The 14,256-nt window shown below is 38.9% G+C and overlaps 1 protein-coding gene across 34 annotated transcripts in view; it reads right to left on the bottom strand.

The window, feature by feature from the left end:
* Positions 1-14,256, bottom strand: part of MAGI1 (membrane associated guanylate kinase, WW and PDZ domain containing 1) — a 485,483-nt gene that overhangs the window by 75,764 nt on the left and 395,463 nt on the right. For 25 of the 34 annotated variants that reach the window (XM_074957403.1, XM_074957425.1, XM_074957412.1 and 22 more), the window contains 3 exons: positions 12,088-12,170; positions 8,821-8,856; positions 3,668-3,725 (listed from right to left, as the gene is read on the bottom strand). In XM_074957403.1, coding sequence (XP_074813504.1) covers positions 3,668-3,725; positions 8,821-8,856; positions 12,088-12,170 — 177 coding nt within the window. The remainder of the gene's footprint in view (positions 1-3,667; positions 3,726-8,820; positions 8,857-12,087; positions 12,171-14,256) is intronic. The other 9 variants (XM_074957428.1, XM_074957408.1, XM_074957426.1 and 6 more) reach the window with 1 other exon arrangement.

Here is a 14,256-nt window from a genome sequence, read left to right on the forward strand (position 1 = left end):
ATTGCGTCAGATGGATAGAGCTAACCCTTTTGCGAAACCCATGAAAAAAGTGACAGCGCCACAAAATTGCAAAAGAACTGCTAATCTGTTGAAGCCGTTAAAGTTCTGCTGGAATTTACATGACTTGTGAATTAGACAGCTTCTTAATGAAGTCATAAATTCAGTAGAAAAAGCATTAGCCATTGCATTGAACACAATATTCAAGGGGTGCTGAACTCCCTCCCTCACCTACAAGCACACTGCAACTGAGGCATCTTTATCGCACTCCTGATCTTGAGATACCCCTTCTATGCAATTTAGCAGAGCCACAGAACTGCTGTAATTTCCTCTATAATATGTGGGGGACATAATTCTACAGGGTCAGAGGGCATTGTGTTCCTCCACAGGCCAGGAACACACCCATGCCTGTCCCCAGCTATAACATCTACACATTCAGACTAGAAACAAGGGGCAGATATTTAACAGGGAGGGTACTCAACCATTGGAGCAACTTAATTAGGGATGTGATAGATTCTCTATCACTTGAAGTCTTTCAATCAAGACTGGATGGATACCTTTTCAAGAGATCTGTTCTAGCACAAACAGAAGGGCTTGATACAAAAATTAATCTGCGTGATTTTCTGGTCTGTGTTTTACAGGAGATCAGACTAGGTGATCACAATGGTCCCTTCTGGCCTTAAAATCTATGGTGAGGGTAAAAGGGACCAGGAGAGGCTGGCAGAAAAGCCAGCTACCCCAGTTTTATCATAGGCTATAATTTCCCTATACTAGGGCAATTCTCAACTGCCCTCTGCTTTGATGGCACAAGGTGAGCCTAGCAAGATGTGTGGACTGCAAACAGTCATTGGTAATTTTATGAAAATGGGAACAGAACTGTGAAAAAGACCAATCCAACACTGAGCTACGATGTGTTGCACTTACTGTAGGCATCAATCATCCTGCAAAACCTCAGTAAGTTCTATTTCAAAAGAGGCTGGCATGGTATGGACTCAATATTTCAGGTTTATTCCGAATCACAGGCCCAGCTGAAATTGCCTGCAGAGCTGCACTCTGCTGGATCATCAGTTGTTTTAATACTTGGAGAACTGATTACAAAGGTAGGGAAAAGTATGGTGATTTTTAACATGTCTGACCAGCATGAAAACATTAGCCAATTGTGGAGACATATCACTTGATTGGTTCTTGATCTTCACTTGATTGGTTCTACTGAGAAACGGATCGGTAAAGCACTAGCAAAATACACCTATTTGAAGAGTGAATACAAAATCGTGAAAAATCTACATCAGAAACTTCAGTACATGGACATATTGATTCAGGTGCAATTTTCACACAAGTCATAGGGATGATTTCAGTTACTCTTTACACAATGGCACCTCTTTGCATAAAACTTACTGAGATGAACATCTTAAAAATCCTGCTATCCGGAGACAAAACACTCATATCCAATTTCTCTAATGCTTATCGGTGAATTTCAAGCATCAGCTGCATTAAGCATCTAGCCAGTGTTAACTGTATTTGGTTAAAATTCAGCTAGAGTCCAGTACAAAAGTTTACCATTAAGAAAGTGTGTTTTGCTGTGTAGAAGTCCTTTCCACAGTTCCATAGTTATCTTCAAAACAACTGTTTGCAAATAACTGCAAAACATGCACTACAGAGTTCCACTCAGAATTGTCTTCATTGGGTTCACAAAAAGGATAATTTTTTTTTAAATAAGCCTGATGCTAGACTGTTGATTTAATGAATCTAATAAGCATATGAAAACAAACTCATAAATCCTGTAAGAGACTGTCAATTTCATGTATCAGTGGAAGGCTGAGAAGAATTTAATGGTTTCCAAAAAATGATATCACTTAAGTTTTTCATGAAATGAAAATCATTCAGTGTAACAGAACATAAGTGTGTTTGTGTAAGAGAGATAAATCTATTTTATACCTGTATTAGTAGATGATAGATATTAATTAAAATGATCTGTTCTGTCACATTGTTGTTACAGTCCTATTTAATCTCACACTAAGGAGTGGCCTGAAATTAATGGGCATGCATATGCAAAGTAGCATTGGAAATGCTGGAGAGAGACCTCTTGGCATGACATTTAATAGATGAAAAATACCCCTGATATCTCTGGCAAATAAATGTCAGACCTTAATTATACAGTTTGCTAAACCTTGTTTCCCAAAGCACAGATGGTGGGGTCAAAAATGAGCCAAAGCAGATAGAATCTGTATTCCACGTCTATTCTGAATGCTATCCTAAGCCATCCTAACAGACAGGAGTGTACACATAATTAAAAATTCATTTTATGGGGTCAGTGATGAAACAAAACTTGGTTCTCCGATTTCCCAAGGGAACGATCTGTCATCTAGATAAAGAGGAAACTCTTCTTATTCTGGAGAGAGTTACATTAAACCCATAATTCTTTACAATACAATACAGGAACCTTTATGGTTACTATTTGATCACACAAGCACTGTCATGTTTCATTCTTTGGGTTTTTTTTTTAATTGAATTGGTAATCTGCTTTATGAGAGCACATTTTGATCACACTGCTATACTAAGGAAATTGCTAAATTAATCACATACCCATTCTAGCTGTGAATAAATGTATCTCAGCTAAAAAGAATTCTGTCCTTGCCAAGAATGTGTCTCAGGCACCTAGCGATGAGTGCTCCTCCTTGCCTTTACTTTTAGCTATGCATTCATTAAGGAATTCAGGCATCTGAGTGTTAAGACTCTGAGGTTTCCCAATACTCCAATCCCAGTAGGCCTCTTCCCTATATAAGACCACTTGCAGTAATACAGCTGGACAAGCCCTTTAAGGGTATACATACACTTGGAGCTGGGGGGAGGGGTGATTTCCAGCTCGAGGAGACATACGCACGCAAAACCAGTAGTAGCGTAAACTGCCGTGCCATAGGCAGCGGATTGGGCTTGGTGCCTGAGTACATACCCATGAGGTCTGGATGCATTTGGACTCAGGATGGCTAGCCCCTGCTGCCACTGACTACTGCAGCCACGTTGCTATTTTGAGTGGACTAGCTTGCTGATAGCTAGTAGAAGTATATCCCCTCAAGCCGGCTCCATGTGGAGAACAGTTCATTCATAAGCTTTGATCTGGTACTGCTTCAAAGAGGACTCAATCAAAGTGCAATAACCAACTGTTAATATGCTTCAGCAGGGCCAAACAGACTATTAATCCACAGCAGGGTAGCACACGGTGGATAGCTTGCCACAAACTAAACGCTCATGTCGGCAAGCCCTAAGTGTACAGCACTCCTGTGTAGGTCACATCCTGTAATGCTGAGCCACGGCCAGCCACCAGGGGGTGCGCAGAAGAGCAACGTATGACGTGCCTTCCTTCCTGAGACCAAGAATATTAACGCTTCACTTCCAGTATCTGGAGCAGTATGAGTCTTTAGGTTGCCTGTGCATTCTTATAGCACTGCAGGCTTTAAACAAAGCAATCAGGGTGGGTGACTGCCTTGCATCACGCGTGGCTAGCATTCTTAGCTTCTTCGTAACTCTTTTTTGGTGGTGGTGGAGGCAAACACCACTGCCCCTAGCTGTGAGCCATTCAGTTGCAATGAGTGATACAAAGATACAGCAAATTCAGATGGAAAAAGTTCTTATCTACTTGACATTGAAAACAGAAACGTCAAGCAACACTTACTCTACATAGTAGACTCCATATACAGGATCTTCAATCTTTTCCCAACCAGCAGGCAATTCTGGGGGCGGGAAAAAAAATGTATATGAATGCCTTAAAGATATAGTTTTCAGACAGGCATCCCAGTTTCACTTGGCTTACAGAATTCCACATCTGCTCATACTCTCACTTACAGAATAACTACCAGGAAAGAGAATCACAGCCAGCATTTCTGTATCAGTGCATAGTCTAATGAGCACAAATATTACTGTTACCTTACCAGTAGTGGGATTAACAAACCATGCCCATTGCCTATAGTTTTATCAGGTCAATTTTTTGTTGCAGTTTATTATTTAGATTCCTGGGTTAAATGAACAGTCATGCATTCCTTGTTTAAGAGTCTCTAGGAGGTGCCTCTCTGTAGATGTTTTGGTTTGGGAAAAGTACACTTTTTTTATTCCTCTGCTAAGTATTTGCAGTACCTGTGCTTAAATACATTTCAGCATTTAGCATGATTTATATATTAGCACCCGAGTGTCCCCCTCAGGACCAGGGGCCCATTATGCTAGATGCTATGCAAACATAAATGTACTTCACTGTAGAACACTTGATACAAAAGCATTTAATGCCATAATCACATGTAACAGTCATTTTCATTTTTTTTTTAATTAGAACAATTACTAAAAACAGCTCTGAAGATGAAATTAGCATTTGGAAACCTATCCCCACTTTGTGCCTGCAGATTTTTAGACTGGAGGCATGTGGTACTTCTTTAACCACAAGTAGTGAACATCTTAACCTCTGACAATAGGACAAGAAGCAATGGGCTTAAACTGCAGTAAGGGAGGTTTAGGTTGGTCATTAGGTAAAACTTCCTGTCAGGGTGGTTAAGCACCAGAATAAATTGCCTAGGGAGGTTGTGGAGATCTCCATCATTGCCTAACCTGCTCTTAAAAATCTCCAAACATCTGTCAGGGATGGTCTAGATATACTTAGCCCTGCAACGAGTTTCAGGGGACTGGACTAGATGATCTCTCGAGGTCCCTTCCAGTTCTATGATTCTATGATCACTTCAGCAGAGTAGTGAGGGCTATTTGAACTGTATGTATTACTCAAGGGCCTGATCCTACTCCCACTGAATCAAACAAAGCTCCCAATGGCTTTCAGTCCTGAGGTACTATACAAGTTACTTTAAAGAAAGAACAATCGCCATATAATAAGCATGCATATGAAGACTATTAAAATACCCCAATGAGAAAGAATTCCTCATAAAAACAGCACTTATTGCCAAGTTGACAAGACCAATGGGAAATAATCTGTGTTTATTCATTATGGAATGCAAAGATTTATTTTTATTAATGGTATCAGTTGCTTAGCCAATACAATCAAACAGTGGCCCATTAATCAGAATAATGTAACTGTACAGTTCAGTATTTATAGACATCAGCTACACTGCCATAAAGGCACAAACAATTCCAGACTGAAAATGAAGGGAAGCCACACAAACACATATGGGGTAACTACTCCGAGTTTATGTTTGCATTCAGAATTGGCTGAACATCAGAAGAAATTAATTTCATGGGTTTTGCTCCACAAGTCCCTTGTTTGAAAATAAAAGACATGTTCCCCCCCCCGTTCTTTATTTTTACACTTATCCGGTTTAAGCATCTTTGGATTCCTTGAGACATAAGCAACCAAATGCAAGCCAGTGCTAACCTTTGAGTATGAAACCACTTTGCAATCTTCTGAGCAGATCTCTTTTGCATGTAGGATGACCAGATAGCATGTGTGAAAAATCAGGACAGGGTATGAGGGGTAATAGGTGCCTATGCAAGAAAAAGCCCCAAATATCAGGACTGTTCCTATAAAATCGGGACATCTGGGCACCCTATTTGCATGCTTAGCGAATGAACGGGTTTGAAATTGACATTCCTCTACAAAGCACAAAAGTAACCTCAATATTAAAATGGAAGTGCAAAACTAAGGCCAAATCCTGGAAGTCTTCCCTCACTTGAAACTCTAGCTGATTTGAATGATGAAAAGACTGGGATTTAGTCAAAAAGTTTCAATCGATTAAAGATCTAACACAGACAAGAATCAAAAGGGTCAAAAGTTTTGGCTGACATTTCATTCTTAACTTATTCCACTGTGGAAGCAGATGGCTGTGGAGGCCAGGTTGGAATGAGAGACGGAAGTAGACCACAAAAACAAGAGTTAAAGTTGGAGAGTGATGCTTCAGTTTGTTGGCTATGCTTTTTATGTCACAATGTTAAATAATGTTTATTTTATTTTCAAATCTCAGGCTATTGTTTTTGGCCAGTGTCACTGCCTTATCTTTATTTAAAATGTTTTTAGTATTAACATTTCATTTTTCTTTTCTGTAAAAGAAAAGAACATTTATGGAAGGTCACAAAACAAGGACCTTGGAATTGCTCCACTGACATTCCAGGCTATTGGATAAATACTTCTTTAAGCAGTTTTAAATTTAACAAAACACATTTCTACATGTGTTGAAAATGAACAAGATAAGAACTGGTGCTTTGGAGCCATAAGTAGTCTATTATATAGATCCACATCCAGGAATCTAATAAAAAGTCTTTTGAAATGCTCTAAAGCAAGAAGTTACTCTTCATTAGTAGCACCCACTTTGCAAAGTCCAGTATCTGGGTTGTTTTAAATGATTCCCACCCATCTTCAAGATGAGCCAGAGCAATTAGATCATAGAATATAGCTTTGACCCAGGAAAGGAATCCCTATTCCTGCAGTCCCATGTGGTTCTATGAGGGCACACTCATGTGGACCCCCATGGAGGATTATAATCTAATATTAACTCAGAGCAAGAGCATTTGGCTTTAAGTGCCCAACTTATATTTTTAAGCATGGTGTCAACACACGATCCTAGCTGAGAGCCTGTTGGTCAGTGTTCCAGCCTACAAGAGTGATAAATCCCTGAAAATCAGGAAAACCCCAGCCCAGATTGAGAGTTACCCTGCCCCGCTGCACCTATGTAAGAATCTAGCCCTAAAACCTTTTGCTGGAGCATTCCATCCTTGTACAGTCATAGCTCGAATGCCAGTGTTTGCACCTACACTAGAAAACTAAGCCCTGAAATTCACTACAGCTTGACTGGTCATAGCCATTTTGGAGGTTGGGCACAGTGATTTTTACCAGCCTGCAATTTATTCTGCAGTCTCCGATATTGCTACTACAGGTTGAGCTGCACAGAAGTGAATTATGTGTCTCAGTGTTCCCAGTGTACACAAGACTAGTAGGAGTTGTCCATGTGGAACAACATTAAATCTTTCCCTAAGTGTTTAATTTCTATCCTAAAATCCTAATATAGATGACCTCTGTTCTTTTAAAACAGAGGTCATCTATATTACTACCTATTATATCTGTTACTTTAGAAAATATAAGATAAATACAAAATATTGTGAAAGTTTCAAGTTGATTTCCATTTAATTTTCTCACATTCAGAAAACAAATGTTAAACTTGAGTTAAAACTAAGTATGTTAATCTCTGGCACAAACCAATTTATACTAACCACTGGTGTTCCTATTGTACTGCAGATTTTGATGGTATGTTTTGACCAGACTTCACTGACCTTGCTGGCACTGACTGAACTACTGCAAATGTTAAACTTCTTTCTTGACATGCAAATATTGTAAACCCCTGTAGTACTTACATGGACCCCGATTTTACAAACACTTGTTTCTACTATTGTGAGGAGTCGCCCGGATATTAAACTACTCATGTTAGTAAAGTTAAGCACATGTGCAAGTTGGCACAGGATCTGGGCTATGGTTATCAACCAATGCTCTTCCCTGGATCTACTGCCTCTGTCCATCCTTCCCTTGAAGTTACACTGGGTGCTGACGGGTAATAAAGAGCTGATATGAAGCTGATAGGAGCAAGCATTTAAATGTAGTTGTTACTCATAATCTTGTTATTTTATAATACTACTACTTCATCTTTACTGGTTTTGAGACATGTTAATTAAAAATACATTTCGGTTCAGCTGTCTTCATGCACTTATTCTCGATGTTATTTTAGTCTGTGAAAGATTACCAGCCATCGCAATGGGAACCTTAGTGCTGTGGGTTGTGCCAACACCTCCTACAGGAATTGAGAAATTATTCCTTTCTGTAATCTCTTTCCAAGTGTTGCACTAAAAGGAGTTAGGTTCTTAACATTATTCCAGCCACACTAACCACAAGAGCAGCTTCTTGTATAGCATTTTAAAAAGCAGTCAATTTTTATTGGCTGCTTCTGGCATATCAATCACACAGAAGTGGGACTCAGTCTACACTTTCAAGTAATTAAGGAAACCAGAGATTAATTCCACTGTAATATAATCGGCTACCATAGAAAGTTATAAATTTCTTTAAAGCAATGAACAACCTAATGAAAATACAGTCACATATAACATACTCATCCCTTTCAACTCTCAAAATGGACTAGAATGTGGAGCAGAAATAATTGTCTAATAGTTTTCTGCACTATAATTACAGACTGAACTAACAAATGCTAAATGAGATTATATATTATGATTGCATTCTTCAAAAACACTTAGAAAATACCACTGGACCACAGCATCTAAAATAAATTTATTCTTGATTTATAACATCAGCTACTGGGGCAAAATGTCTGCTGTTTCATTGACAAATTCAGCAAAAACATTCTGTGGGATATTTTTAGCCAGTTTTCCAAATTTCACTCAGTTTCTCTAATCTGGAACGCTGGGTACTAATCCTGAAAAGTCTTATATATGTGTCTACTCTTCACATAACTTGGAAGTCAATGGACCTACTCATTGGGTGAAATTCTGGCCCCACTGAAGTCAATGGCAAAACTCCATTGACTTCATCAGGGTGAAAATTAAAACCCACTATGCATAAGAGTAAACATGTTCTCAAGCCTTTCAAGATTGAGGCCTTACTTTGTTTCTCTTCTTTGGGATCCAGTACCATAAGAACTGTGCCTTAAGATTCCACATAATGGGGGGAAAAAAATCTATTTGCAGTGTCAAAAACCCTGATACATTTTGTTACTGAATTTGGTCTTGTTGAAATTAAAGACTTGAAAGATGCAAAATGACACAAAGGAGAAGTCAAGCAATGAGAGGCTAAAAATGGTACAGTCAGTCATACAGCAAAATGAGAGATGGATGATTTACCTAGTTCACTGTCCAGTTCCTCCGTGTGTACCCCTTCTTCTCCAAAGGAAGAGCAGTAAATGAGACAGAAAAAATTAAAAGAAAATTTCAGATACCAGCAGCGAGCAAGATATCGCTATAGTAAACAGAAGAACCAACACCAATTTTGCACAGATCAAACTCTCAGTTTATCACATCTTAGTGATCACAGTATTTATGGACCTTGATGTGGGTCATAAAAGAATAGGTTCTTGCACTGTTAAAACAATTGTGGATCAGTTACTTTCATGCCAATATGTGATTAGATTGAGTGATAAACAAATTTGCATATCATCATTTTTGTGGGAAAACACTCCTCTCAGATGCAAAAGGCTATATATTGATCAGGAGACCAAAGCTGAGTGCACATCTTAGAGGAACTCTTTGCCCTTAAATAGGATGTCACTTAGAACCCAGTTCAGAGATGTTTGTTTAAACACCTCAAACTGGAATACATAGGTAGCTCTGCTGACTTAATTGGGACTACCTTATGCACTTAAGGTAAGCATGTGCTTAAGTGCCTTGCTCATTTGGGGCCTAAGTTTCCAATCCTGCAAAACAGACGCACCAGTAAAGAGCCTGACACCCAGATGTAGCTGCATTAACTTCAAAGAGACCTCATTTTCAACAGTTAACAATGACAGATGATTACGGTATTGCTTGGCTTATGAATAATACTGCAGTCAGAAAATGAAAGGTGATGACACAACTAGAATGCAGATGATAAAACAAGCTGGGACGTAACAGAAAAGTATTAGCTATGTTAATAAATGACACACATAAGAGATACAATACCATCAGATTGCTGTTGATAACTATGACACTGAAGAAATACATTATGTGCTCTAACTTACCCATGAGCTGTTTGTGTTATAGTATGCCAGAATAATTGGTTAGATATTTGTGTGTGAAATGCTAATAGGCATTTTCTTCATATAGAGTAAACAACAGAAAACTTTCAGGGATTTGTACTCCGCCATGGAAAGAATACAACACAGATAAAATTCAAAACAAGTCTGAAAAGATGTCTAACACTCAAAGTATTTACTTTTTCCACGGTACACATGATGTGACCAAGCCTGAAAACAGACACGCAACTTTACTCCTGGGAGTTCCCCCATAGCCTTCAGTGGAGCTACTCACATGAGCAACCTTATGTCCACAGTGGCTGGATCAGACTGTCATTTGGGATTTGTAATGTTATTTTACCTTTTCTTCACACCTAGGAGCTTTTATTGAACTATAAAGACAGACTTAGAACAGTGAAGTAGAAGTGTGCAGTGCACTAAATGCACCTGGGACGTAATGAGTTTTAATACGTGCTGTTAGAAAAAGAATAATTCATTAGCAAACATAGGCAGGAACGATAAAATGAGCTGAAAGGAAGGAGCTACTTTTTAAAAAATATATTAGGCTATTATAAATTAACTGTCCCAATTACACAAGCTGTTCAGGTGCCTATTGTTTAGTTGAAAAGGATGAGGGTATAACAGAGTGGCAGACTCTGGTGCATGGTACCAGAATGTAGGGGACCCTCTGGTAAGTCACCCTGATTCTTGTATCCTGACCCTGTATGAAAGCGCAGGGTGTTTCCCGCTGAGTCACAGTGGCAGGTGCACCTTGTTAACTTCAACCAGATTATAAACAAATAAATTCGTTAGTCTCTAAGGTGCCACAAGTCCTCCTTTTCTTTTTGCGAATACAGACTAACACGGCTGCTACTCTGAAACCTGAGATTATAAACAGGAGCTGGAGCCGCACTCTGAAGAGGGAGTTAGGACAGAGGGTGTGCTTCAGGGAAAACTCTAGCCTCAGCAAGGGGAAAGCTTAGGTGCAATTTATGTTCTATTTTAAATTGTTTCTCCGAGCTCCCAGTGATATATCTATTTTTAGACCCGAGTCCTGCAAAGGGATCAACCCTGGATCAAGGATCTCCGTGCCTGGAGTCCCACAAACTTTGCAGGATCTAGTCTCCAACAGAAGGGGCCAACATTTCAAAGGGCTCTCAAGTAGGCCTCTAAAAACTGAATGCATAGTGTCTTGTCTAAAATTTGTGCAATCACAAGACATCTTGTATTTTGAGAGCATTCAAGTCCATTAGCCACGTGTACAACTATCTGGTTTTCTCATGAAAAAGCGGTTTGTACAGTCAAATCCAGGCATTACATGTGAAAAAGAACTCAGATGTGAAAAAAATGAAGGTTGACAAATTACAAGATTGTAACAGCAACTTTAGAGGTGACTTCTGAAACAATCAGGTCCATTCCTTTCCTAAGTAAGATAATATCCCTAAAGCATAGGAGCCTGACTCACAAATAGCTTGAGAGAGAAGGTGATTGATCATAATCCCCAAATTAGCTTTAGAATAATAATGCAGACACTCTAAAATGCTCATGCCTAGCACTATGCCAGTTAAAATGCCATTGTTTTCCTGTTTTGGTTTTTTGTGTGTGTATGTGTTAAAGGTCAACGGACCAAAATTTGTGTGCATATTTTCACAAATGTTTTACTGGCCCTTATTATTTTTGCAATTTTTTTGTACTGAACTTTTCATTTTGGTGCCTTTTTAAAGGTAAACTTAAGTGAAATACCTCCTCTTCCAGTCACAGATTGGGATGCTTGATTTATTTATGTGCCTTCAAACTGGACATTGGCTTGCATTTTCAACATCTCAAGGAATGCAAAATGGTATTGGTGCAAATTAAGTGATAAAAATCCATGATTTCCAAATATAATTTCTCTTTAGCAATCATAATGCTAACCAGACTACCAGAATGTAACATTCAAAAGTGAAGCAATACATTAACCTTTTAATGCTACCCAAATGAGGAAATAATAATGTCCTTTGGATCCACTTAAAACACACTAACCACAGCATAAGGCAATGGGCCATGCAGAGCACCATTTACTCTGTGCCTGCCCAGGCGTGCTAGCTAGCGCATGCATTCAAAGGACCTTGGTCTCTTTCAGCAACAATGAACATTCAAATCCTTTTGTGCAAAAATGGATGCCTCCTCGTTCTAATACTTCTGTGATCGTCTGACTCAAGATCATTTGAAAATCATGATGATTCGCCTTACATGTATGTAGCGGTTATATAACAAACTCATGTTCATAGTGGTTATCTCTGTGCACTCTTGGTTCTTTATTTTACATTTTGCAATCATAGTATTGTTGGGGGCGGGGGATCTATTTACCTAAGTTAGAGCAAACACACTAAGTTTTAGTTCACTGTTTTCAGTCCCTTACCATCATCTTCACATTCTTCTAGAGGCTTCTGCTGTTTGCTCAGGCACCGTGGGTCTAGCCAAGACGTTGTTTTAGTGTTATGGCTGCAAACCAGAAATGGAAATATGACCTTTGTTAATAAACCGAGCTGAAGCACCAGTGACAGAAAAACATGTGCCCTCTCTACTATTCAGCTGAGCTGAAAGCATATTTTTATTTCATAAAACGTTATGTTTTATAAAACCGGCTAGCAAGTCAAGAGACTTTCAGCATTGATAGGAAAAAAATATCTGAGATTTTAAAAACAGTCACCACTAGAAGTCAGAAATTCAAGTGTAAGGCACAGGGGTAACTACGGCAGGGACCGGTAAACTTTCACTTATACTCTGGATCACATTTTAATGTGGAGGCTAATTTGTGGACTCATCTACCAAAGAGAGCTGGCTGGGAAATGGGTTATTTCCTCAGGGAAATTTTAAATTTTTTTTTTATTTTCGTCTAAATTTTTCTTCAAAATTTGTTGGGTTTTGAGAGAAAACATCAATCAGAACAGATATTTCCAATGAAAATGTTTCTATTAACAGGAAAAACTTTTCTATCAAAATCTGGGATGGAAATCGTGACCAGCGCAACTTTCAACTCTTTCTATTCACGAGTCCATGGACCAGCTCCTGACTTCTGTCCTAAGGATGGAGATTGTATGTTCATCCTCTTTAAATATACTTTGTAGGGATGCTTTTCTCCTTATTTTGGTTTGTGTCTTAGGACAAGGGGTAATATAATCTCTTAAATCTATAAACTAGTCCTGGTGCTTGATGCATTCTTCTGCATATTATCTAACCTGAAGAGACTAACCTCTTCTAAAACTGAAATATCATTTATCTAGCTTAGCCTTTGGCTCTGTTTAATAGTGCTTAGTTCTAATGTCATATTGATACTGTTCACTCCACATTCAAGGTTCTCAAAGAGGTTTAACAAACTTTAACTAGACCTCACAACACCCCTTGTGAACTAAGAAATAATGTAATGAGGACTATGTTACTTTCAGGACTAACAGCCAACCAGCAAACTCGGAGAAGACTCCACGTCTGATTTATTCTTGTGTCTGAGTGCTGTAGTAAAAGGTCCTTGGTTTCACCCATTTCATTAGTCAGCCTTCCCAGTGCAGAAGGAACACATTCAGTTCTTTTGTGCACTTCAGAGAGTTTCTGATGAATTCATTGGTTGTGGTTTGGGTTTCTCAGACTAGTAAATTGAACTCTAGCAAAGCAAGACAAATCATCAATAATAAAGCAGAGGGGTTCCTCCAATGTATAAAAAGTTTGCGGTTTGCTAGGGAAAATGGTGGTGATATGGATGGGTACAGTATTTGCATATTTTTAGCAACTGTCAGTCCGGTGGGACATTCCCAGTGACAGGAGAACCCCATAAGATCTTGTTAGCTTAAGCATACAAAATTTATCCAAGCCTCCTCCATCTGATAAACTCATGAGAACGAACTTTTGTGCTATTTGCAATATTCCCTGGTTTTGTTTGGACAGGGAATATTATAAAAGCAGCCTTTCACATGGAATTTCTGCTCCCAACCCTGTAACCGGCGAGGTGTACAAAATCATTGGGTGGGATTTGTTTTCTTTTTCTAAAGTTACACTGAAACGTAGTTGAACTGCGGGCAATAGCTGAGATCATTATTATTTGTTATGAACTGAATCACACCCATCCTCTCTCTTCTCCCTGTTTTGCGGCATAACTTGCAACAGTATTAAAGAATCAAGTATGCACATAGAAGTAAGGATAAATCCAGAAGTAAGTTCTAGTGGACACACACATGATTTTGATAATAGAAACATCCTTCTCCTCCCTAAATTTTGTCACAAAAGAGCTAACAAGTTTTTAAAGACCATTTGGCAATTCAGGGCTTTAGCTCATTAAAAGACTGCATAAACGCATAATAAATCACTCTGCCTCCAAAAACTGTTTCAAAGAATGAAGGTAGTAGCACAAAATCACCATTCAGTTACAACTGAGGGCAGAGCACCATGTTTAGTATAATGGACCTGTCTCAATTCAAATTAAAGCACAAACAGGGTGACTATCGCTGCATCCTCAAAATACTTGGTATTCTGGTACTTTTGGGAACGGTCTGGGCCTATCCCCACCCCCATTAGCATAATCTTCCACACACAGTGT

Source organism: Natator depressus, chromosome 7 (genome assembly GCF_965152275.1).
Source record: "Natator depressus isolate rNatDep1 chromosome 7, rNatDep2.hap1, whole genome shotgun sequence".
Classification (NCBI taxonomy): Eukaryota; Metazoa; Chordata; order Testudines; family Cheloniidae; genus Natator; species Natator depressus.